The 24,930-nt window shown below is 39.2% G+C and overlaps 2 protein-coding genes across 4 annotated transcripts; one reads left to right on the top strand and one right to left on the bottom strand.

Annotated features, from left to right (window-relative positions):
- Nucleotides 1-252: 252 nt before the first annotated feature.
- LOC122989325 (interferon-induced protein with tetratricopeptide repeats 5-like) lies at nucleotides 253-1,928 on the bottom strand. Its single transcript, XM_044362135.1, has one exon. It carries the CDS (start codon nucleotides 1,605-1,607, stop codon nucleotides 330-332), a length of 1,278 nt encoding a protein of 425 aa, XP_044218070.1. The 5' UTR covers nucleotides 1,608-1,928; the 3' UTR covers nucleotides 253-329.
- Nucleotides 1,929-5,424: 3,496 nt separating this feature from the next.
- On the top strand, nucleotides 5,425-24,930 carry pomgnt1 (protein O-linked mannose N-acetylglucosaminyltransferase 1 (beta 1,2-)). 3 transcript variants are annotated; one of them, XR_006405010.1, is made up of 23 exons: nucleotides 5,425-5,589; nucleotides 5,731-5,940; nucleotides 7,614-7,716; nucleotides 8,447-8,562; nucleotides 9,117-9,182; nucleotides 9,329-9,442; nucleotides 9,703-9,820; nucleotides 10,185-10,283; nucleotides 10,483-10,610; nucleotides 11,111-11,181; nucleotides 11,969-12,044; nucleotides 13,275-13,358; nucleotides 13,534-13,575; nucleotides 14,833-14,891; nucleotides 16,418-16,490; nucleotides 17,481-17,609; nucleotides 18,300-18,425; nucleotides 18,619-18,683; nucleotides 18,810-18,854; nucleotides 18,994-19,129; nucleotides 19,224-19,333; nucleotides 20,476-22,868; nucleotides 24,563-24,930. XR_006405010.1 is itself a non-coding variant. In XM_044362124.1 (22 exons), the coding sequence occupies exons 2-22, from the start codon at nucleotides 5,821-5,823 to the stop codon at nucleotides 20,555-20,557; spliced, it is 1,962 nt and encodes a 653-aa protein (XP_044218059.1). In that variant the 5' UTR covers nucleotides 5,425-5,589; nucleotides 5,731-5,820; the 3' UTR covers nucleotides 20,558-24,930. The 3 variants fall into 3 exon arrangements, 1 of the variants encoding a protein (XP_044218059.1); XR_006405011.1 differs by having other exon boundaries at nucleotides 20,476-21,031; XM_044362124.1 differs by having other exon boundaries at nucleotides 20,476-24,930.

The raw sequence follows: 24,930 nt of genomic DNA on the forward strand, positions 1-24,930 counted from the left end.
CACGTGTAGGCAGAGCCAATAAAGCTCCCTTAGAATAGAATCAAATCTCATCAGGAGCAAAATGTATAAATAAAATCAACATTCATGTGTTCATCTGTGCAAACCAGAATCAACAATATTGCTCACAATAGAAAGGTACTAAAAGTTAACAATGAGGAAAACCACATGGGGATAAGTTTACAAAATTACTGGGGATTGAATTCCAGATTGTAGGACTCCTATTAGAAAATGTAAATTGGATATTAGATTCCAAATCTACATTTTTTCGCATTTAGACATGATGTTGCTCAGTTGAAGTGCAGTAAATGTTTCCTCTTTATTATCGGCTCTTAGTCTTTCAGATTAGCCAGAAACTCCTCTATTTCTCCACACATTCGGTTCCTGTTTCTTTCTTTAATCTTCGTCAGAGTTCTGATACTGTTCTCACGAGAGCGAGATTGTAGTGGTATCTCTGCTGCCATCATGTGATATTCTATTGACTTGTGGATCTCATTTCGAGTGAAGTGTAAATATTTGGCGTAGCAGTTGTAGACCATCTGTCTGTCTGCAGATTCCAGATCACTTTCTAGCAGCTTCTTGTAAACCTGCTCACTTTCAGCCTGGCTGTGGTTTGATTTTGGGTATATGTTTGCAAGAGCTATTTCCATTTTACATGAAGAATCAGGGTAAAGACGAATCACTTTGTTATGGAGACTGATTGCCCTGTCTATCATGCTTTGCCTCAGGAGATTGTCCTTGTCTGAATAAATCTTCCATTTGTAGCAGGCTGCAGCACACCTCTGCAGATGACGTTTATCTGGATGTTTTTTCAGAGCCTCCTCTGCCAAATCAATAGCCTCATCAATGGATACATACTCTCTGAATAGCCTTAGTAATGGTGTCATACCACTGTAGCTGCTTACAGGCTTTCTCAACACCCTTTCGGCCAACTCACGTGCTTCATCTTCAATTTTTCTTCCTTTCTTTGCACATTCCTCAAGGAATAAAGCAGCAAGGTACAAGTTCTCTGGATCGTGTTCTTTGGCGATTTTCATTTTCTCCAAGATGTCTTGCTGCTTGTAATCATTCACTAACGCTATGACACGGCTGGTACGCCACTCCACCACATCTGGCTGCATGTTGATGGCTTCCTGGAAGTAATCTGCTGCCAGCTGCTTTTTGTCTTTGCCAAAGTTCATCAGGGTCCAGGCCTTTTCAGCGTAGATCTCTGGATGGAACTTGTCCTGGGATGGAGATGGGTATTTCTTCAGCAGGGTGTCGACCTTTGACAGGTACTTCTGACTCTCTTTTTCCTCTCCTAGGTGGTGGTGCAGCCAAGCCAGGTTCCCGTAGTTCACCACCAACCAGGGACCTTCATCTGAGACGGTGTTTCTTGACCGGCGGAACGCCTCTGTGGCCCTGCTGAAGAAACACCGGGCGTCTTCAGTGGAGCTCAGCTGGTAGTGAATGTACCCCTGCAGGTTGTAAATGTGACCCAGCCAGCTGTATCCCTCCTCTGTGCCGATGTCCTCCAGCGTGTCCCTGAGACGGAACAGTTTGGAACTGCTGGACTCCAGGTCCCAGGTGAAGTGGCACTGCAGGGCCCCAAGTTTGGCCTCCATTGTCATCTGACTCTGAGCAACACTGACAGAGAAGAAAAATCACTCATATCAAACCACATATGCAGTATAGTAATATGCTGAGTGGGTAAGGAGATTGGTAGAGATTTATTGATTATAAGTATGAAATGCAGAAGCAGCCACTCACCTCATCATGCAGCTGTTAACTGGACTCAGTAGTTTTCTAACTAAGTTTTTTCTCTTTATGTACACTTCTGCTTTGGGTGCAGCACCATAAAATCAGTAATTTATAACTTTTATGGCGCTGTAAATGATGCCATGTGGAGGACCAACTTTGGACTTTGAGCACTTAATTCTCCCACAAATAGAAACCTACAGCCACATGTCCATCAGACTGATAAAGGGAAAAACAAACATTATGACTCAACAGATGTGTGAGGAGCTCAGATGATGTCACTTTCATTTCTCAAGAAACGTTTTTGAAAAAAATCTCTGCAGGAAAACATTCATTTGTTAAGAAATAAAATGGAACTTTGTCCCCTCCAAGTTTTTGTACTAGTTCATATCATCATCATCATCATCAGATTTCTGTAAGTCTCATGATGTTTTCTGATTCATTCCGCAGCTGAAATGATTATCAATTTCACAGAAAATCTAATTGGAAATAGTTTTGATAATGTATCAATAGTTTAAGTAATTTTTAAGGAAAAATGCCAAATATTCTCTGCTGGCAGCTTCTCCAATGTGAATATTTGATAATTTTCCCAGTTTTCCATAACAGTTAACTCAATCTTTGGGTTTTTGACTGTATTCCAGGCAAGACAATTCATCTGATTCTGCAAATCAAAGTTAAAGGTGTGTACCTACATGCGTGATTTGTGACATAGAAACTAATTTGGAGCCAATCCTGGTCCAATATTCAACTTACACAAGTGTGATGTGGAAACTTGAAGCCTCCAGTTCACATACACTGAGACTGGACTTTACAGTGAAGTAGGAGACATCTTGTGTCCAGCAGTTAAACAGGACACAAGAAAAAACTTATGTTTGGGGAAAGGGTGTGGTTGTGATTTAATAATGGAAAAAGTAAGCATGTCCAGAAGGGTGTACTATGAAGAAAGTTCAACATAATAAGATAATAAAATAAATGGTATCACAACGGTGGTTATCAATTTATTACATATCTTTGGGTGTTGCACAGGGGAGTTGCCTTGGACTGCTGCTCTTCTCGTTGCACATGCTTCCACAGCAACAGAATGGGGAACCTGGCCTTACAAGTAAATACACAGGTAAGCAGTCTGGGTGTTATTATTTACCCTGTACTGAGTTTTACCTCTCATTGGAAGAAGATCACCAAAACAGCTTTTATCAAAAAAACATCCACTCATCCATGTTTTTATAACAAGTAGACTGGATTGTTGCAATGCCCTTTTAACAGGTACAAAATCAATTAATAGGTTCAACTGATTCAGAACTCTGCCACTAGGTTCCTAACTCACAAAAAGAAGAGGAACCACACCACACCGGTCCTGGCTTCAGTACATTGGCTCCCTGTAGCTTTTAGAATTGATTTTAAAGTCCTCTTATTGATTTCCAATGGCCCAAAAGGCTCTTAGGTCTCCATTTACCCAGCTGCTCTCTCAACACTATACTTATAAAAATATCGGAGATGCAGCTTTTTTCATCCACGCCCCTAAACTGTGGAGCATCTGACCAGGAGGAACCAAACACGCAACTTCGGAGGTGTCCTTTAAACCTTTAAAAACTAAGCTAAAACATATCTTTTTAACTTAGCTTTAATTAATACATCAGTTTTTGTTTTCTGTCTAATTGCTTTTTAAACAGCTATTTCAATCTAATAATTTCATCAAGTGTTTAGCTTGTTTTGATTATTATACATGAATTTTTTGTTGTTGTTCATTTTTTTTCCTCCACTCCAATCCCCCTCCACTCAAAAATGTTTCTCCTCTAGTTCTACAGTTGGATGTTTGAGTTTCACTGTGCAGAATGACATATGTGCAGAGTTTGACACTATAAGGCTGGTTACACATTTATCTGCTGAGAATAGAAAGTTTCTCTGTGCTTACTGCAAATCAAAGTTAAAGGCATGTACCTACATGCGTGATTTGTGACATAGAAACTAATTTGGAGCCAATCCTGGTCCAATATTCAACTTACACAAGTGTGATGTGGAAACTTGAAGCCTCCAGTTCACATACACTGAGACTGGACTTTACAGTGAAGTAGGAGACATCTTGTGTCCAGCAGTTAAACAGGACACAAGAAAAAACTTTGTTTGGGGAAAGGGTGTGGTTGTGATTCAATAATGGAAAAAGTAAATATGTCCAGAAGGGTGTACTATGAAGAAAGTTCAACATAATAAGATAATAAAATAAATGGTATTACAACGGTGGTTATCAATTTATTACATATCCTTGGACTGCTGCTCTTCTCGTTGTACATGCTTCCACAGCAACAGAATGGGGAACCTGGCCTTACAAGTAAATACACAGGTAAGCAGTCTGGGTGTTATTATTTACCCTGAACTGAGTTTTACCTCTCATTGGAAGAAGATCACCAAAACAGCTTTTATCAAAAAAACATCCACTCATCCATGTTTTTATAACAAGTAGATTGGACTGTTGCAATGCTTTTTGAACAGGTACAAAATCAATTAATAGGTTCAACTGATTCAGAACTCTGCCACTAGGTTCCTAACTCACAAAAAGAAGAGGAACCACACCACACCGGTCCTGGCTTTATTACATTGGCTCCCTGTAGCTTTTAGAATTGATTTTAAAGTCCTCTTATTGATTTCCAATGGCCCAAAAGGCTTAGGCTCAGCTTATTATTAAATCCACATATTCCTGCATGAACTCTTAGATCTTCATTTACCCAGCTGCTCTCTCAACACTATACTTATAAAAATATTGGAGATGCAGCTTTTTTCATCTACGCCCCTAAACTGTGGAGCCTCCGACCAGCAGAAACCAAACAGGAAACTCAGACACCTCAGAGATGTCCTTTAAACCTTTAAAAGCTAAGTTAAAATGTATCTTTTTAGCTTGGATTTTAATTAATACGTCAGCTTTTGTTTTCTGTCCAATTGCTTTTTTAATTGCTTTTTTAATTTAATAATTAAATCAAGTCTTTAGCTTGTCTTTATTATTAAACATGCATTTCTGTGTTTTTCTTTCTTTTTTTCCCTCTTGATTCTTGTTTTTATTTTTGTTCCTTCAGTTAGATCTGCTGAGAGTGGAAAGCCTTTACTGAATAATGAAAGTTAAAGGCATGTACCTACATGCATGATTTGTGACATTGCAACTGGCCAATCCTGGCCCAATATTCAACTTACACAAGTGTGATGTGGAAACCTGAAGCCTCCAGTGCACATACAACGAGAATTGACCTAACAGTGAAGTAGGAGACATCTTGTGTCCAGCAGTTAAACTTCTGAGATGAACAATATTTACATATTTATAGATTCTGGATTTTTAATGAGGGAGAGGGAGTAACTATAATTTTAAGAATTTCTAACCAGGAAATTGAACGTTTTTGTGCAAAAAACATATCAGACATACATTATTATTCAAAGTAGATTATTCTTATATGTCTTATAACATGTTTGGAGGGGATCTTTAACTTATTCCTGTGTTTTCTCATGAGAAGCACTTTAAAGTACTTCCACTGTATGAATTGTGTATATATGAATACATTTTGATTTATTTATTTATTTATTTTAACTCTGTGACTCCAATGTAATGATGAAGGGAACAAACTGGGGCTATCCTTGAGCGGTGACTCTGGTAATTTACTCTTTATCCTGTGGAGAGCAGTGTTGAGACCGGAAGCGTTTAAATTCCCAACATTACAGACCACGAAGAAGAAGGAGAGGAAGAACACCGTGCATGTAGCATGGTAGCATGTAGCAGCAGCAGCAGTAACAACAACAACAAGCTTTTCTTACTTCGCTGGATTCCTCTGCTGGCTATGAGACTAAAAGGATAATGCCAAGTTTACTGACGACTCTGTGAGTAGAAATGTCAGCAGAAAAGAAACGAATCGAGTGTGTTAAAACCCGGAGACAGAAATAATAAGTTTCTTGTTGTTAGTGAGCTAGCTGCCGTTAGCTAAACTTGGCTGACTTATATATGTGACCCGGTGTTTTCAGATGACGATGTGACAGCCAGCCGTGTGTCGGTGGTGGTGTTGTGGTGGTCCCTGCCGCAGGAGGAGGGTCTGAGATCCGTCGCGGTCCGGGATGGAGACCTGGACCCCCAATCCCCGAGCCAAGCCCTTCATCCCCCGCCAACAGAGGAGCCTGTACCTCACCTGGAAATACAAACTGACCAACAAAAGGACGATCCGCCGCTTCTGTCAGGTCCGTCTGAAGATGGAAAAGTATCACACAGACAGTTTGATGTGGGTTTATGTTGCTGCTGCAGCTTCTCTGCAAAACTAACTATGATCCACATATGACAGAACTGACACATCTTTACTCACTGTGGTAATAAGGTGGCTTTAAACCAAAGTGCCCCAGCCTCTCCTCTTCTTCTCTGTCTGTTTACTAGGTTCACAATTTTTCAAGTCTGTCTTAAAACAGCAGTCAGGTGTCCATATGAACAGTGAAAGAGGTTTTCCACACTGTAATCATTCCTCCTGTTCATACTGGATATTAAAAGATCCTTCAAATGTGCTTTCAATGGAAGTGATGGAGGCCAAAATCCATAGTGTGTCCACACAGTCATTTAAAAGTCTCTGTGAAGCTTCTATTCAGCTTCAGCAGTCTGAGTTAGTCACATCAAGTGGATATCTGACACATTTACAGTCTTTTTAGCATCAAATTCCCTCTTTGTGTTTCCTCGGACAGTGTTTCCCTGTTGAGCTGCAGGTGGAAGTATAGTAACAAAAAGAGGAACTTTGGCACTAAAAAGACTGTAACGTTGAAAGATATCTACTTGATTTGACTCATTTGGACGCTGAAGCTTCATATTAGCTTCAGATAAACTTTTAAATACATTTTTTTTGCACAGAAGGAGGACTGTGGATTTTGTCCCCCATCACTTCCATTGTAAGGTCATTATGAAGGGATCTTCTAATGGTCAGTATGAACAGGAGGAATGATTACAGCAAGAAAAACATGTTCCTGTGTTCTCCTGCCAGTTTTGTGAAAGACTTTTTGAAGAAACATCAGTCCTGTTGGTAAAGCGTCCCCAAGATACTATTAGTCCCAGGAGAAGATGGTCCTCATCCTGGAAGCCTTGTGATAACATCGAGAATAGCAAGTGTGTTTTCAAATGCAGCTTATTTGTCAGAGAGATTTTCTCTGGCTGTGAGCATTTTTCAGTTTTTTTGAGCTCCTTATCATGACGTTCTGGTGATTCTTGGCCCTTCATTTAAGTAGTAAAGAAGTTGTTTTTTAGGCAGGTGTTTATATAAGCAGAATGCATTACATGATATCTGGTGGGTTAAACTGGTTTAAACACTCTTAACCAGTTTACCTGGACTGGTTTGTTCGACGTGGACGTGTACAGAGACTGCTGCAGACACCACAGACAGGTAGTTGTTCTGTGTAAACTACCTTCTGGGTTCTGCTCGGAGGATGCCGCGTTCCACACATGCACAGTAGATCGCTGCCTACAGGAAGACAGTGTGACCGCGCGGACCGCTGCGGACACAACAAATTGCAAGTACGCAGATGTCTGCACAGAGCCTACGCATACAGCCTCTGGTGATGAAATTTACGCCATGCAGACCCTCGTGGACGTGGAAAGTCTAATTTCAGCCGTAGAGGCGGTGATATTGTCTAAATACATTTTCAGACAGTCTCCCCTGGGATTCTCAAAGCACAGTGTTTGCAGTCTCTAAAGAGCGTTGCAGCAACATAAACCACAAGCAGAGTCTTAACATTCGTCTCTACTGCAGTGTGCTTTAGCATCAAATTTTAGCTGCTTACCCTGCTTTGACATTCACATGCTACATAAAACTTGTCAAAGCCCTGAAAATAAGTTCAGATTTCAGCTTCGAACTGAGCTTTTTCTTGTCCTTCCACAGGCTGGCGCTGTGCTCTTTCTGCTGATAACTGTCATAGTCAACATTAAACTCATCTTGGACACAAGAAGAGTAGCTAATGAAGATGCAGCAGCTCAAGAATACGGTATGAAACATGTTTTCATCTTTCACTTGGTGCCTCTGTATGGGTGCTAGCGTCAGCTGTAGACTAAAATCTAACTCAACAACTATCTAATATTTTGATAGTCGTTATGAAAAATGGTGAGTCTGTGGTCAGTTCATCATCTTTTACCTTGTTACAGCTGAATATTTAAATAGGGTGACACATTTTGATTGATTTGACAGTAGAGGTGTGCTGGTATCAAATTATCACACTACAATTATCATAGGTAAAGTTTCCTGAAATTTTACTATTTGTGCTAAAATAAATAAAATATCTCCTCAACACTTAATGTCCCCTTTTAACTGAGATATTTTACACCGTGAAGATATCAAATATATATTCTGTATCAGCTTGTTCCATTAAAGCTCTATGATTATGACACTGAGTGAAATATTCAAAACCAAGACTCCATGTTATTTATGTCTGCACCAATATATCAAATGGAAATATTGTAGACGTTATGCATCATTTCCCCAAATCTCTGCTGAGCATATTTAGTAACTTTTAGAAAGGAGTTCAGTGGGTTAGAACAATCATTGGTCTTATGAGATCATAAAGATGTATCCGCTTGAAAAAAAGGTTGAAAAACCCTGAGAGCGTAAATTTAGAGACTAATTATAGAGATGTGATCATTAATATCACAACTGTGTTTTTTCCAAATGTATTCCATTTAATCTGCCGTACCTAATCTTGGTGTAATGCTCCTTTTTAGATGATGTGATGCCCAACATGGAGACACCACGCAGGCCGGCGAATGGGCGCAAGGTCCTGGACATCGAGGTGTACTCCAGCCGCTCCAAAGTCTACGTGGCGGTGGACGGCACCACCGTGAGTTCAACTGACTGATTGACTGTTGCTCTTGGACATCATTGAATAAATTCAAGGATTATTATGGTTTAATACAAGTTTAGTCTTATTTTCGTACCTTTGGCCATCTTTTGTATCTGTGATCAATCTTTATTTTAATCATTTTTTTTATCTAAAATGTTTTTTCCCTCTTATATATTTTATTTATTATTATCTTATCTAGTTTTTATCTATCATTTTGTTTTTGGTTTTCATTAGACAGCAATGACATGTTGTTCATTTAATTAAATTGTGGGAATGCCCAATTTTGGAAAACTCAGTTTGCCATCAAACCCAGAGTCTGATTTTGTCAGGTAAAGTTTTTCAGTTGTGATGTGAGACAGGCTAGCAGTTTCCACCTGCTTACAGTCTTTATGCTAAGCTAAGCTAAACACCTCCTGGACTGGAGATGATCTGACTCTGAGTAAGATGGCAAACAAGAGGATTTACCTAAACTGTCAGACTGTTCCTTTAAACTGCACTATGTCGTCCAGCATACAGGTAAAATACTTCTGTGTTTTGTTGGTCTCCTGCAGGTGTTGGAGGATGATATGCGGGAGCAGGGCAGAGGTATCCATGTGATAGTTCTGAACCAGGCGACTGTAAGCATCTACTGAATATTCTTTAATTCAATTTAGTTTAAAAAAAAAAAAAAACACAAATCAAAATGTTTTTTTTTAACTAAATGGGCTCAAATCAGAAATTTTCAGAGAAATGAATGACTGTTGTTGTTGTGTGTGTGTCTCAGGGTCATGTGATGGCCAAGAGGATATTTGACACCTACTCTCCCCACGAGGACGAAGCCATGATCCTCTTCCTCAACATGGTGACCCGAGGACGAGTCCTCATCTTCACCATTAAGGTCAGTCACTGCCACCGTCTCAGGGATGAATCAAGTATCGGTTGTTCATATGTTATCGTCACGTGTCATACAGCATGTTGATATGGGTTCTGTTGATATTATAAACATTAATAACATCATTGAAAATAAATAAATAGAGAAGCTGGTGGAACAGATGCTAGCCAGGAGATCGGATAGTTCTTAGATTCTCTGTCGCAGTTTATTATTGAAGGAGGTTGACGTTCCAGGTTTCAGTGTTTTGTTTGTGTTTTTCCGTGTAGGATGAAGGAACGTTCCACCTGAAGGATGCTGCTAAGAACCTGCTGAAGGGTCTGGGCAGCCAGGTGTCCATCAACCTCAGCTGGAGGGACATGTGGACTCTGGTGGTGAAGAAAGGAGGTAAAGGAACAAACTTTCACTTTAAAGTAAACATAACATTAATAGAGTTTTCCCTCTTAAACTACTACCTCCAGTGGTATCCAGGCTCTGTTATTCATTCAGTTTTCATTTTGAATTTTCTCTTTGTATGTGTGTGTATGTCAATGTTATATAAATCATTTGTATGTATGTTAAAAGAGAGAAAAGTAGGACTTAAGTCAAGGAAACAGGAGGAAAAACTTTTTGTTTTTATGCCAAATTCAAATTTTCATATGTTCTTCAAAAATATATGATGAAACATACATTATTATATTATTATTATTATATATGCATATTTGTACCTGACTTGACTGAGTGACACCTGACTGTGTGTCTGTGTGTTCAGGTCAGGTGTACGGAGAGAAACACTCCAAGTCTCCAGCTCTGTCCACCTGGGGAGACCCGGTGCTGCTGAAAACCGAGGTGCAGCTCACAGCCTCTGAAGGTAAGATATATGCCTCAATTACACTTTATATATCATAACCAAAACCTCAAAAACAAGCCATGTTATACAATATTGGAATATTCCTTTTATGTCTTAAATTGGACCTACATGTGTCCCCTTTTTGAGTTACATTTTAGACCACTTGATGGTGATTTCCAGTTACTTTCTAATGTTCTGAATGTGATCCTCCCTCCTGCAGAGGCAGAGTGCCACTGGGCCGACACGGAGCTGAACAGACGGAGGAAACTCTTCTGCAGCAAAGTGGAAGGATACGGCAGTATCTGCAGCTGCAAGGACCCGGCACCCATCGAGTTCAATCCCGACCCCGTAAGACGCACAACACGACTCCTCGTTTCACTGTCGGGTCTTTTTTCAGACTGTTTGTTATTTTGTTGCTTCCTTTTCACAGTAAGGATGGAGAGAAAAGCCTGAAAGTTAGTAGATTTTAACCTAATCACATGACATACAGTGTTTTTGTTAAAGTTTTCCCTTTAGGGCTGAAACTAATGATTTTTTTTACTGTAAATTAATCTTTCGAATATTTCTCGACTAGTATTCTGGTCTGTAAAATGCCAGTAAATGGTGAAAAATGACAATCACTCTTTCCCCAAAGGCCAAGATGCAACTTAAAATGTCTTGTTTTGTTCCGAGCAACAGACCACAAACCAAAGATATTCAGTTTACTATCATAGAGGTCTAAAGAATCTAGAAAATACTCTTATTCAAGAAGCTGGAACCAGAGAATTTTAGCATGTTTTCTTAAATCACTCAAAACAAACTAACGACTAAGTCATTTTTACTCACTTTATTTTCTCTCTTTCTTCCAGCTGCCCAGTAATAATGTCCTCAACGTCCCTGTTGCCGTCATCGCAGGGAACAGACCCAACTATCTCTACCGGTAAGACCCGGAAACTGATGATAAAACTGATCCCTTTTTTTCTATCCTGCTGTTGACAGTAACAATAGTTGTAAGTTTTTGGAGTTTTTTTTGTTTTCGGGCTTTTTTTTTGTGGAGTTTCAGTCAGAACCATCAGACCTGCAGCAAACACTGTCACTACTGCAGCTACAGTAGCTACAGGAAGCTCATCCTCTAATGGACACGTGAAGATTTTAGTAAAAACTTCACTAAATTCATTATTTTGCGCTGACAAAAATGTGATAATTCCTGTACTTAAGGAGTAATTGTAGGTTTTATCGTTTCTACTGGTTTTCCTTCAGTCTTGAACCAGTAATAATCATGTTAAATTCTATGTGGTCTTAAAAAGTCTCACATGTAATTTGTTAAATATTGCAGAAACCCTGTAAAGCTGTTCCATAGATAAACTACATTTCAGTTTTACTCTTAAAGGAATGAAGACAAACGAGGCCCCCACACACTAAATATTCTTCTTAGTAAATCACTTGCTGCTTGACTTGACAGTTAATTTGATTTTAAATTATCTGTACTGGAAAAAAAAATCCTCAGTTCATAAACACATTGAGCTGCAATAAGCTGCCGTAGGATGAATGAAGAAAGATGGCGGGCCCTCCCCTAGAAATACATTTAGTATTAATATGAAGGAAAATTACACTTACCTGTCCACCCGTTGTTAAATTGGAACAAATCACATGGTCATGCATCGATACACGGTCATTCCACTCTTGTGCCTAAATTAAAATTACAACCAGTTGTCGTCTGTTTTCAGGATGCTGAGGTCACTTCTTTCAGCACATGGCGTCAACCCGCAGATGATCACAGTGTTCATCGATGGATATTACGAGGTATCAGGTTTTTTGTTTCTTCTTATTTTTTCTCACATTAAATCCTTCAGATGTTGTTGCTGATCAGTCCACCACTTAAACTAACACTATGACTGACTTTATATATATTTGACTACTTATATACTATAATTTTGTGACATATCTGTATTAAAAGAGATGAGAGAGAGAGAGAGAGAGAGGAAAAAAACAGGAAACATAGCAGAAATTAAAAATCTCTGTATTTTGTTGTGGTTACTTAAAAAAAAAAATACAGAAAGACTTTGGGCAACACGACAGATTTCATGTTCTGCTGAATGCTGAAAGTTGCTGCGACAGACTTGTTACTTGGACCTTCTTTAAATACAAGTCAGTATGTTGTTCGGGGGTGTGACATAACAGAGAGAGACGAGGAAAAATGCAGCACAGACTGCACATGATTCAAGGACATTACAGCTAAGGTAGCATATAATAGTCTATGAAGTCATATAATTACTATTCAGCTTTCAGCTTTTTTTTTTTTTTTTGCTAAATCAAGTCATTTCTTCGCCTTTAGGTGAAGAGTAAGGCCCTTAAACTTTAAGTCTGGCACTATTCTGTGTGTGTCTTACTGTCAGGAAATCTCATGAAAAGACGCAAACCAACAATAAATTAATCTACTAACAACTACTGTGCGTGTATCCAAAGCCTGTTATGCCGTAGAGCTCCACTGTTGTCCAAAAAACTACTAAAAACACATCAGTGAGTCACACTGTTGCACTGGGTGACATGTTCATTCATGTTCACCACATATGTATTAATCCGCCCAAAAATAGTGCCCAACAAATGCACTATTTACTCACTGCATAACTGAATAGTTGTGACCTGTAAAGATTTATGCTTTCAGCAGGAACAAATGGTCTTGGGGAAGTCAGGAAGTACTGAGAGATGAGGGAGCACATTGTTGGTTTTGGTCTGTTTATGGGATTTGTTGACAATAAGAAAGATATAAAATACAGCCAGCCTCATCCTTTAATACACTTTTGATGAATTAGAACTTTAACCTTCAGGGATGATGTGATGCTACAGTTAAAACGGCTGTCTGTTAACTAAACTGATCACAAGAAACAAGAACGTTTCAGAGTCTGTGTTGTTTTGGTTTTTGTATCAAAACTCTGGTTGAAATCTTTCAGAGATACTCAGCCCCACTTGTACATCCTTGATAAACCACTCATCATATATTTGTGTGTGTGTGTGTGTGTGTGTGTGACCCAGGAGCCCATGGATGTCGTGGAGCTGTTTGGACTGAAGGGAGTTCAGCACACACCCATCAGCATCAAGAACGCCCGAGTGTCCCAGGTAAACAACAGTCGGCTCCACATTCAGGGATCAAGACCTAAATCACACCAACCTGCCTCAGATTATCACTGAAAAACACCCAGATTAAAAAAAATAGATAAGTAAAAACCTGTTGATGTTCAGCCAGAGTTCAAGTAGTGAAAGTAACTGAGTCCTCTGACACTCTCTGTCACAGCACTACAAGGCCAGTCTGACTGCAACCTTCAACCTTCACCCAGTGAGTACTTCACTTTTCTTCTTTGTCTTCTTCATCAGATGTGTCAAATGTCATGTTGAGCCGTTTGATTTACGTGGCTGTACTCCACCCAAAATATTTTCAGTATCAAACACTCAGGCTTGAAAGTAGGTTGCTAAATAGGGGTTTTTCCATCAGCCAGGGTTGGTCTGCTTTAGCTGCTCCTTGCTGCGCCTACCCGCAGTGAAATAGATTTCCACTGCAGCCTCACAGCAGCTGTGGTGAGCTGCGCTGCTGCAGTCCTGCTGGCTGGCAGGGTTTGACCACCGCCAGTCTGTGTTGAACCCCCTCCTCCCCCTCAAACAGTGTTTGGAGGCTCAACTGTGCTGGAGACCAGAGAGAAAGTCTGTCTGTGTTCAGCTCTCTTACTGAATCTCTGTGGTTAGAAATTAAGTTTCTCTCCAGATATCTGCTTTATTTTACAGTTTCCTGATCGAGTTCAGCCATGCAGAGCTGTGTTAAGTTACCGCTGATGAAAAACTGAGATGAAATGTGTTTAGAGCTTCGTTAGTAAGTCTACACATCAAGATGTGGTCAGCGGATCAGTTATAAATACTGCAGGGAGGAAACAGCCACAGTGAGATGTTAGATTAAGAGCTCTTACTGCATTTTTTTTGCAAACTTTTTTTATCGTACAGCAGAAAAACACTCGCAGCACGTCAGCACGGCTCGACTGCAGCTACCCCAAAAACCATAAAACAATCCTAGCAGGAGCTAACTGGCTAATTTAGCCAGCAGTTGTCGAGCTTATGAAAAGTGACATTGCGCAATAAGGCTGGACATGAAATATAGGTGTTTGTAGGTGAGGAGATATCGGTGTTAATTAGATTTAGATTTAGATGTACAACAATAAACTACATCTTATATAGAATTCCCAAAAAAGCCAGCAAAAATGACTATCTTACTTTATTATACTTATCTAACTACATTATTACTTATCTAACTCCATCCATGATGAAATAAAAACAAACCTTTTGAAATAAAAATGTCTTTAATTAGATAAAAATTACATCCAATAAAATCCTGTCATTATGAAAATGAACATTTCATAATAACGAGTTGAGTTTCACACATTTCTTCAATTATCTCACAAATTGTTGTTCATTCATATAATTAGCACTGTTTACACATATGATTATTTATTTCATAATGTCTTAAATGAATGTATTTAATAGTGAACACTTTGCGTTTCCATACAGCACAAACCCAGCATGTGTTTTGTTTTTATTTTTTCTTCAGGATGCCAACTTTGCCATCGTCCTAGAGGAAGATCTGGACATCTCCATCGACTTCTTCAGGTACGCTGCTGCTCTCAGTGTCCTCGAGTACTAAAGATGGAACATAACTCAGCAATTATGATACAGGAACTTTGATTCCAACAATGTTGTAATGAATAATAGAAATAGTCTTGATGAAGCCAGCTGGCAGAGTCACCACTAGAGGGCAGTACATCCACAGTGATGAAGCTGCTCTCGGCTCCTTTCTTTGTTGGACAGCCTGCTTTGAACTGTGTTTGCTGCTGTAAAAGCTCCAGCTCCCCTCCTGGGCTGACCGGCCTGTTTGAAGCTTCCACTTCAAATAGTTGAGAAACACTCGCAGGCGTCGTCTCACTCAGTTTTAATGCCGGTTTGCTTCAGGCTTTCAGTTAGAGAGCAGTCAAAACCAAAGACAAGCATGTTTTTATTTAATGTTTACTTCTATTAACTCTGTAAGGAAACACACAGACAGCTTAGATGAGCAAAGTCCTCAATTCACATATTGATTTACAGATATCAGACTGTAAAGGTCGTTAAATGGGCTTACGTTTAAATTTATGCAGCTTTATTTCATTTTTCTTGGTCAGAATTAGTAGATTTCTTTACTAAAGCTAATACTAGAGCTGCCAACTATTAAATTAATTGCCTCTTTTGATAATTGTTTAATCATAATCATTCTTTAATGTCCAAGTTCTCTGGTTCAAGATTCTCAAAAGTGAATATTTTCTGGTTTCTATGATAGTAAACTGAATATCGTCGTAGCAACAGTTTGTATTTGTCCATTTCCTGTTTCAACGTGTCAGTGCCTCCGTGCACAAAGCAGCTCCATAAAGAAATGCTTTTCCCAGTTTGGAGTCCTGACCTCAACCCAGTCCAACACCAACCAGCCGGACCTGATCAGCCAGCATCAGTGTTTGACCTCATTAATGCTCAGATCCCTGCAGGCAGGTTCCAACATCTGGTGGAAAGAGTGAAACCAGAAGAGTGGAGGCTGTTACAGCTGCAGATTAATGAACATCCTCAACTACCACATATGTGTAGAATGCTCATGTGTCCGCATACTTTTGGCCATGTAGTTAACATAAGATTATAAGTTGAAAGAAATTATAACCTCATGATGGTCTAGTTAGATTTATCCAAAAATGTAATTCCTTCATACTTTATTTATAGATGAATGTATAAGAGCCTAATAAAGTATTCAATAGCCTCTCTGATTTCTTTTTACTGTTACTGGAAATGTGTAATATTTTGTCCTCGTGGGTGAAAATGTTTTTCTGAGTCAGATCTTTCACAAATTGAATGTAAGAAGTTATTTGAGTTTTGTAAGTAGTTGCCTTGTTCACAGTCTGGTGACACGTTTTGGTCGTTTAAAAAATGTATCAACACAAAGAAAATGGTTGAAAACAGGAAACTAGACCAATAAAACAAGTGATGGGCGGTGGTCTGAATCTTGTTGCCCAGGGCAACCTGACACCATTGATGATAATACTGATATAAACAACACTGATGTGATGTGATTCTGCTTCCAGTAATGTTGCTGTTTGTTTTTTTTTTTATTGTTCCTGCAGTTTTCTGAGTCAGACGATCCACCTGCTGGACGAGGACGACAGTCTGTACTGCATCTCAGCCTGGAACGACCAGGTGAGTCCCGACCGCTTCACCTGCTCACACTACACCCGCCCTCCATCACCCACATCCCTTCATCCATCTCCTATCAGTGACTTGGCTGTCTGAATGTGTGTCAGGGCTCCACTGTTTACGTGTTTTCTTTCATCCCACAACTTCTCCTGAATGAAGCCTAATTTAAATCAGTACCTACCTACAAGCTGCAGGTCTCATCTGCCTGTAAAAGAAATGTGACGGCAGTGTCGTCCCAACATTCATGAAGGGAGCTAAAACTGGTTTAAAGTTTGCTGTTGTATTGAATATAAGCCTGCAGATATCGATTATTCCTATTATTGATCGATTTACCGATTACCGATCTGGTGACGTTTCAAAATGTCTTCTGGCATCCAACCAACAGCCCAAAACCAAGAGATAATCGATTTGTTATTATAGATTAGTAAGAAAACCAGAAATATTCACCTTCGGGAAACTGGAACCAGTGCTTAAAAAGTTGTTTAAACAATTAGATTAATTAAAATGTTGTCGACTCATCTTCTGTTGATGGACTAATCATTGCAGCTCTAATTTAAATATGAATAAGATTTAATAGTAGTGCCAAAAACTTGCTTATATATATATATATATAATTATGAGCCTGTTAGAGTTGTTGTAACAGGCTGATAATGATATGTATGAATGTCTTTAGCTGTTGACAGCTGAATGTCTGAACATCTCTGGAGGTTTAAAGATAGTTTGCAGTGACGTCAACAACAGAACATGTCATGATGTAACCGATCAGTTTTCTTTCGACCTGCAGGTGTAATCTAAGATCGTCCACAGGATCTGTTCCTCGTGTTCTGTGTTTAGGAACGTTGACAATATGAACGAGTTTTCCACTCTTTTCTCCTCTTTTCCTCCTGCACCTGATGTTGCTTCAGTCATTTTCTACCCACTGAATGACCTGCATGTATCATTCACACTGTTGCTGATGATGATGCTGATGATGATGCTGATGATGTTGCACAGGGCTATGAGCACACAGCGGAGGACCCTGCCCTCCTCTACAGAGTGGAGAGTATGCCCGGTCTGGGCTGGGTGCTGAAAAAGAGCCTCTACAAGGACGAACTGGAGCCAAAGTGGCCGACGCCTGAGAAGGTATTAAAGCAGGGTATCTGCAGGTCCTGGGAAAAAAAGAACATTGTATTTAGATTCCTAAAAAAAAAAAAAAGGCCTTAGAAGGTTTTCAAAAGTCTTGAATATTGTGTCTTTCCTACTGTCAACAGTAACAGGAGTTATAAGTTATTTTTGTATGTGTTAGAGACGTTTTACATCTATAAACTATAAGTGATCCTGGTGCAACAGTAGATGATGCTGCAGGAAGATGCAGAACACTGTCACTACTGCTAGCTACATTAGCCAGGAAGCTAATCCACTAATAATGGACAAGTCAAGATTTTAGCAAAAACTTTATTCGGTCAGTCCATCCATCCAATATCTGCCACTTATCTGGGTCCAGCTCACGTTAAATGATTACTTATATTAATAACAATAATAATAATAATAAACTTGGAGCATTAAGCTTGGAAGTACTGACAGAAATCAATTCCTTCACTCAATAAATAGTTGAAGGTTACTCGTCATTCTTTTAGCATGACAGTGAAAAAGACGGTGTAAAATGCTTTTGGAAGTTTATCCACTTTATCGTTTCTTTAAATATGAAAATACATTGTTATTGTGTGTGTGTGTGTGTGTGTGTGTGTGTGTGTGTGTGTGTGTGTGTGTGTGTGTGTGTGTGTGTGTGTGTGTGTGTGTGTGTGTGTGTGTGTGTGTGTGTGTGTGTTGTAGCTGTGGGACTGGGACATGTGGATGCGAATGCCGGAGCAAAGGAAAGGCCGAGAGTGCATCATCCCTGACGTTTCCCGCTCCTACCACTTCGGCATCATCGGCCTCAACATGAACGGCTATTTCCATGTAAGACCTGAAAGAAAAATACTTTCTGAAGTTACCAGGACAACAACTCAACATCATAAATATACTCTACCTTCATCAGTTCTGTTTGTTTGTAAAAATCTGAGAAAAAAACATTTGTAGTCTTTGTAGTAATCATTCCTCCTGATCCTCTTGCTTTTTGTCTCTCATCATCTTCATCATCATCATCATATAGGAGGTTTATTTCAAGAAACACAAGTTCAACACTGTTCCCAACGTGCAGCTGAAGAACGTGGACAGGTGCGTACACTCAGGTCATGTGACCCCTGTTCACTGAGGTGTTGTTTTTCAAGTCTTGAATTGTGTCTGAAATGTAAAATGGCAACACTGCGACTGTCTCGGCGTTCTTGTGTTTGTTCCTCACAGCTTAAAGAAAGATGCTTATGAAGTGGAAATCCAAAACCTGCTGAAGTGAGTGAGATTCACAAAAGACATGTAGATGAGTTGATACGGTGGTGGAAAAACTACAAAAATGGACAGATAGATAAATGTACAGTTGACCTGTCTCCTGTATTTTTTGTAATTGTGAAATTGTGTGTGTGTGATCCAGGGAGGCGGAGGTGCTGGACCACACTAAGAACCCGTGTGAGGACTCGTTCCTGCCAGACTCTGAGGGGAAGACCTACGTCATGTTCATTAAGATGGAGACGGAGACGGACACATCCACCTGGACCGAGCTCGCCAAGGTACACAGTCGGTTGTTGTCGTTTTTTTAAAGATCTGCTAACGACGCCGGCGCTTCAGAGCACTCATGTCTCTCTCTCTCTGTCTTCTGCTCAGTGCCTCCATGTTTGGGACCTGGATGTGCGAGGATACCACAGAGGTCTGTGGCGGCTCTTCAGAAAACGGAATCACGTCCTGGTGGTGGCCGTGCCGGTTTCCCCGTACTCGTAAGTAAAGCTTCAATTAAACATAACATGCTCTCAAAGCCACAAAGGTTTTTCATGGGCGTCTGAATCCAGCCTGAAATATATGATCAACATACACGTGTTAACCAAGTGGCAACCTCCGGGGCTGTAATGTGGAAGTGCCAAAAACTGCAGTTCCTTGAACGGCCACTAGAGGCTCCAAAAGCAAGTCAATCCCCATAGACCCCCATGTTAAAATGCCCAACTTTACAGCAGAAATAAACATGTTTACAGTCTGGTACAAACAACGGTTTTGGTCTCTGTAGCTAATTTCCTCTTTCATGACAACTGTACGGGGGGTGAATTTTTTTATAACTCACCCGTTTAAATTTTATTAAGCCGTAAAGTTCTGCATAATGAAGGACATGGCTGCTTTGAGTGACAGGTCCGCCAGCCGCTAGGTGGCTTGTTTCAGCCATTCAGGCCCCGCCTCTTTGCCCGTTTTTGATTGGCTGGGAGTCAGGCAGCGTCACGCACCGCCAAGATGGCGACGGCTGGAGCGGCTCACGGTAACTACGTCCATATTTTTATACAGTCTACGGTGTAAACACGTCCACCTACACAGACGCTTCGTGTCGTATAAACAGAACCACGTGTGGGTCGGCTGTCAGTTTTAGAAGATATCAAATCCTTTTTAAAAGAGTTAACGACATTACTGGACTCACGATGGAAAGTTGGAAAAAAAAAAAAAGAACTAGAGATGTCATCTGTTTTATTCAACACTCCTCTTGGTGATACTCAGGTACAGTATGTATGTTCCCCACCGTCACTCACACAATGTGAACACAGTTCCTGAGGGGAATATAATAAAAGTTAGATACGGCCTGATGTCGGAGGTTATTAACAGGTGAAATCTGACACTCAACTATAAATCAAAGCCTACAACACACATTTATCTTTCATGTCCTATAAATCCACCTTAACACCTAGAAAGCAGCACGTCAGGAGCAGAACAGCAGGAGGGTTAAGTGTGTTTTGGTTGTGGCTCACAGTTCAACACACAATAGTTTTTTTTCTGCCACAAGTACAAAAGACCTGTAAACTGCTCTCAGAACATGTATGAGCTTTATATATTGAGAAAGAATCCTAATGATACCTATCTCTACTCTGTCTCTGTCCGTCAGCGTGAAGAAACCAGCCAGCGTCACTCCGATTCACTTGGAGCCTCCGCCCAAAGAAGAGGGAGCACCGGTGGAGCAGATGTAGACCTGATGTTACAAACACACACACACACACACACACAATTCAACCAGCCCAGGCCTTAACAATACTTCTTCTCCTCCTCCAACAACAACAACAACCACTAATAATCCAGCCTGGGACCCACAACTACAAAAACTGACTTTTCCTAGAACTTGTGTGCAAGAGGATAGTTTGTTGTTTTTTTTTTTTAATGAAAGAGGGATTAACACTACACTGAACTACTGAATCCGTCCCAGGACCTGAGGAGGAACAGTGATTCTAAAAAAAAAAAAACAAAAAAAAAACAGTTTTGGTTCAAAGTTGACTTTTAAAACAACCAAAACAGTTTGTAAGTTTGCCGTGCGACGACTGAAAACTGTCCTTTTTTTTTTTCTGTTTCCGTGACAACTGTGTGGGATGATCCTTGGTCTGCTTTCTTCCCTTCAACAGAAGAGATAAAAAAACTTAAAATCAAACTGAAACTTCTCAGCAGGAACGGTACAGTTGACACAAACACACTCACTACACTTTAGTTTTTCTTACTTTTTTGTGTTTTTAACTACTGAGTGCTTTGTCCATCTTGTACATACAAGTTATAACTTATCTCTATTTATTTTACATCTTATCAATCAAAAAAGGACTTTAGTGACTTGTTTTTTTTTTTTTTTTTTTAAATCCACTTTTATCAAGATCAATGCATTTTTTTAAGAGCCTAACCTTTACAGATAATGAAATAATAATAATGTATATACATGCCTATATATATTTTTTGATGAAAAAAAAAAACTTTAAAGGGGTCCGCGTATTTTTCAGCGTTAGATATTGAGTTTGAGTGAGAGAGTTGATAAACAGCCCTGTGGGTTTTTAGTATTATTGAGCGCTCGGATCAGGTTTTATGAGGGAAACTATTCAGACTGAACAACGTACACTACAATAACACAGCAAATACAGAAGCACTGTTATAAATGAACTTCTATTAATTTAATGGTACTGACATATATTCATTACATGTAAAGGTAAAAGAAAGTCAAGATTAGCTACCAAACAGCCCATAATAATCACCACATTTGACCTGATGTTGTCCATTTAATGGCATTTATCCATTAAATGTTCATTTATGGGAATGTAAAGCAGAACCTAGAACCAAAGTCTTACAGCTTCTCAAATGTTCAGGTTGTGGGAAGCGACAGGTTACTGGTTTTTAAAGGACAAGTTCACAGTTTCACTCAAAACAATAGTCAGGTTAAAGGTTAAAGGATGCCTTCCTAATGCGTGTAAGTGATGGAGGACAACATCCACAGTCCTCTCACACCAAAATGTAAAAGTCAATCTGCAGCTAATATGACGCTTCAGTCGTCTCCCAAAGTGTATCTAATTAGTCCAGAATTCCTCCCCGTGCTTCCAGACAGTGTTTCCTCGTTGAGCTGCAGTGCATTTGCAGGGCTGCAACTAATGATTATTTTCATTATCAATTCATCTTCTGATTGTTTTCTCAGTATATCGATCGCTCATTTCGTCTATGAACACTTTCTCAGAGGCCACGTGTCTTTTTAATTTGCTCGTTTTGTCTCACTAACAGTCTAAAATGATAAGATATTCAATTAACTCTCATATCAGATAAGCAGCAAATCTTCACATCTGAGAAGCCGAAACCATCAAATGTTTGTATTTGTGCTCGAAAAATGACAAAACTGATGATCAACCGATCGATTAATTGTTGCAGCTCAACTAAAAAGTCTGTCACGTTCAAAGATTTGACTGATTTGGACGGCAGAAGCTTCATATCGGCTTCAGAAAAGCTTTTTAAAATAAATATTTGCACAGAAGGAGGGATGTGGATTCTGTTTCCCGTCACTTCCACTGAAAGCACTCGATGAACAAAGAGGAATAATTACAGCAAGAAAAACTTGTTTCACTGATCATATGGGTACCTGAATATTTTTAAGACTTGGAAAAAATGTGAATTTGTCCTTTAAGATCTAAAAAAAATGAATTTGGCTTCTGTAAAAAAGGTTTAAGTTTTCATTTAGTATCAAAACTGAATTTTGTGTATAGATGTTGATACCCAGCCTGAGCATTTACACTACAAAATGAACCACAACATTTGAATACTACAGACTTTAGGTACAATTTGATGAAATTATGCTTTTATTCTTTAAAAAAAAAAAACATACCTTTCAGGATGTCGTCATACTAGATGAACATAGTCTGTTATTTCTCTTGTTTTGTGTTTGCATCACAGTGTTGTAACTGTTAAATCTGTGAAAACCTTTTTCTTCATCAATTTTGGTCTTACTCAGCCACCGTAGCAACCGGAGGCTTCAACACTTGAAGAGTACGTAGTAGCAACTTCAGCCTGGTTATACACACTTCAGTTCATATAGACAGAGTACAGAGCTGAGATACCACAGCACATAACAGACAGACAGATATTTAAAGGGGCCTTCTGTAATTTATGACTTTAAACAGCGGCCATCTTGCCTGAACGCCGCAGCAGCGTTTGTGAGGAAGGTGTTTGTTCTGCTGTTTGCTTCAGTCACTCATAGCGTCCTCCGAAGTTTGGGGGGTTTTTTTTGTTCACAAGCAGCATCAGCCAGTTATCAGCAGCCAAATCAACGTCCTGAGATGTGACTATTAAATGACTAAAACCATCATACGGAAGTTCAGAGCAGCCCCGGTCGCTGCTATTGATTTTAGGTCCATTATCTCAACATAACACCTAAATTATCTTTGTTTTTCAAAATAAAAGTTTGTTTTTTTTCCTTGTTATTTGGTCTTTCGGCTGCATTCAGACCAAATCCAGCACTACGGCCCCATGTGGTCCCCTCACTGCTGCCATTGAAATGAATGGGAGGGCTGCCGCTTTTCATGCGTTGCTGGATTTGGTCTGAATCTTTGGAATCCATCATCATGAAATTATATTTTTTTGTGGTTCTCATGTTGACGAGATCTTGCCGCTATCTCTGTAATTTCTAAATTGGGATCTCGTGAGTCATCATCAGAGAAAACTTCTATTTTTTATAGTTTTTTCTATTTTATAGTTTTGTTTTATTTTTCTGCAGTGTGCGTCCATACAGTTGAGATCAAGCTACAACACATAAAACTGTAAACTGGATAAATTCTGTTCTTATGAATTTACAAGCAGCATATAAACACTTGATAAATGGTTTCTAACAGATAATAATGTGGTTGTAAGCAAGAACATTTTTAATTAAAGTGTTTGTCAATATTTATTATATATGATTATACACTTGAACGTTTCCTTACAGTGTTAAAAAGCATTTATTAGCTATTTATACACATGATAGAACATAATTGTAATCATATATAATATGTTTTCAAGCATTTATACACCAATTACCAAATCTCTTTATGAGGACTAACAGCTGTCAACTGGAGCTGCAACTAATCATTATTTTCATTATCCATTAATCTGTTGATTACTTCTAGTACTCAGTTAATTATTTAGTCATGTTGTGGTCAATACGAAGTCAGAAAATGGTGAAAAATGCTGTTTTCTTTTCTAAAAGCCCAAAGTAACGTCCTCAGATGTCCCAACAAACAGTCCACAACCCAAAGACACTCAGTTTACTGTCATAAAGGACTAAAGAAACCAGAAAATATTCACATTTTAAACATTCTAAAAGCTGGAATTTGGGAATTTCTCTCTTAAAAAAAGGACTTTTCTGTCAATCGACTCATCGTTGCAGCTCTACTGTTGATTAATAAAGTTAAACAAGTGCTCGTATCTGCTTACAAATACATTATAGTGTGTCAGAAACCATTTATTGTTTCTATACAGTTTATAAATGATATGGAGATAAAATAAAGTGTTACTGAAATGAGTTTTGATCCGGTTGTGTTTCAACCATTTCACCTTAAAGATGAGTCATCATCACCTGCTTCATCTCAGTATACGAAACACTGTACCGACTAAATGAATGAGTTTGTTTGTTTGTCATATTTTTAATGCAGCTCTATCAGTATTTTGCAGAATCCTTTTTTCATCTGTGTGTTTGTTCTGTTCAGATAATGCTGTCAGACAGACAGAACCACTTCCTCAGCAGTATTACAGCCGGCGTCGTGACTGAAGTCATGTCCGTGTGTGTGTGCGCGTCCTGGAAATTTCACTTTTTGGTTCAACTCATTTCACTGGTTTTTTTTTTTTAATGTATTTATTTTTTGCAGTGTGCTTCTTTGTTGACTTGAAGTTAAAAACTAATTCATGGTCTCAGAGATACAGTTGATTCTGTTCAATGCTGCATTGATTTGAAAAATACCGGAAGGTACGTTGTTGTATGTGTGACGGCGAGGATCTGTGAACACTAAGACGCAGCTCGACATGTGTATGAGTTTATCTTTTATCATTGAAATGAATAAAGATGTTTTTTACTGAG

The sequence above is a fragment of the Thunnus albacares genome, chromosome 9 (genome assembly GCF_914725855.1).
Source record: "Thunnus albacares chromosome 9, fThuAlb1.1, whole genome shotgun sequence".
NCBI lineage: Eukaryota > Metazoa > Chordata > Actinopteri > Scombriformes > Scombridae > Thunnus > Thunnus albacares.

What these genes read in the sequence shown, in the direction of transcription:
- pomgnt1 (XM_044362124.1), top strand. Translation starts at nt 5,821, where the DNA reads ATGGAGACCTGGACCCCCAATCCCCGAGCCAAGCCCTTCATCCCCCGC. An exon ending in TGGCGGTGGACGGCACCACC is followed by an intron (nt 8,563 to 9,116) that starts GTGAGTTCAACT and finishes GGTCTCCTGCAG; the next exon opens with GTGTTGGAGGATGATATGCG. An exon ending in CAGCTGAAGAACGTGGACAG is followed by an intron (nt 18,684 to 18,809) that starts GTGCGTACACTC and finishes TGTTCCTCACAG; the next exon opens with CTTAAAGAAAGATGCTTATG.
- LOC122989325 (XM_044362135.1), bottom strand. Translation starts at nt 1,607, where the DNA reads ATGACAATGGAGGCCAAACTTGGGGCCCTGCAGTGCCACTTCACCTGG.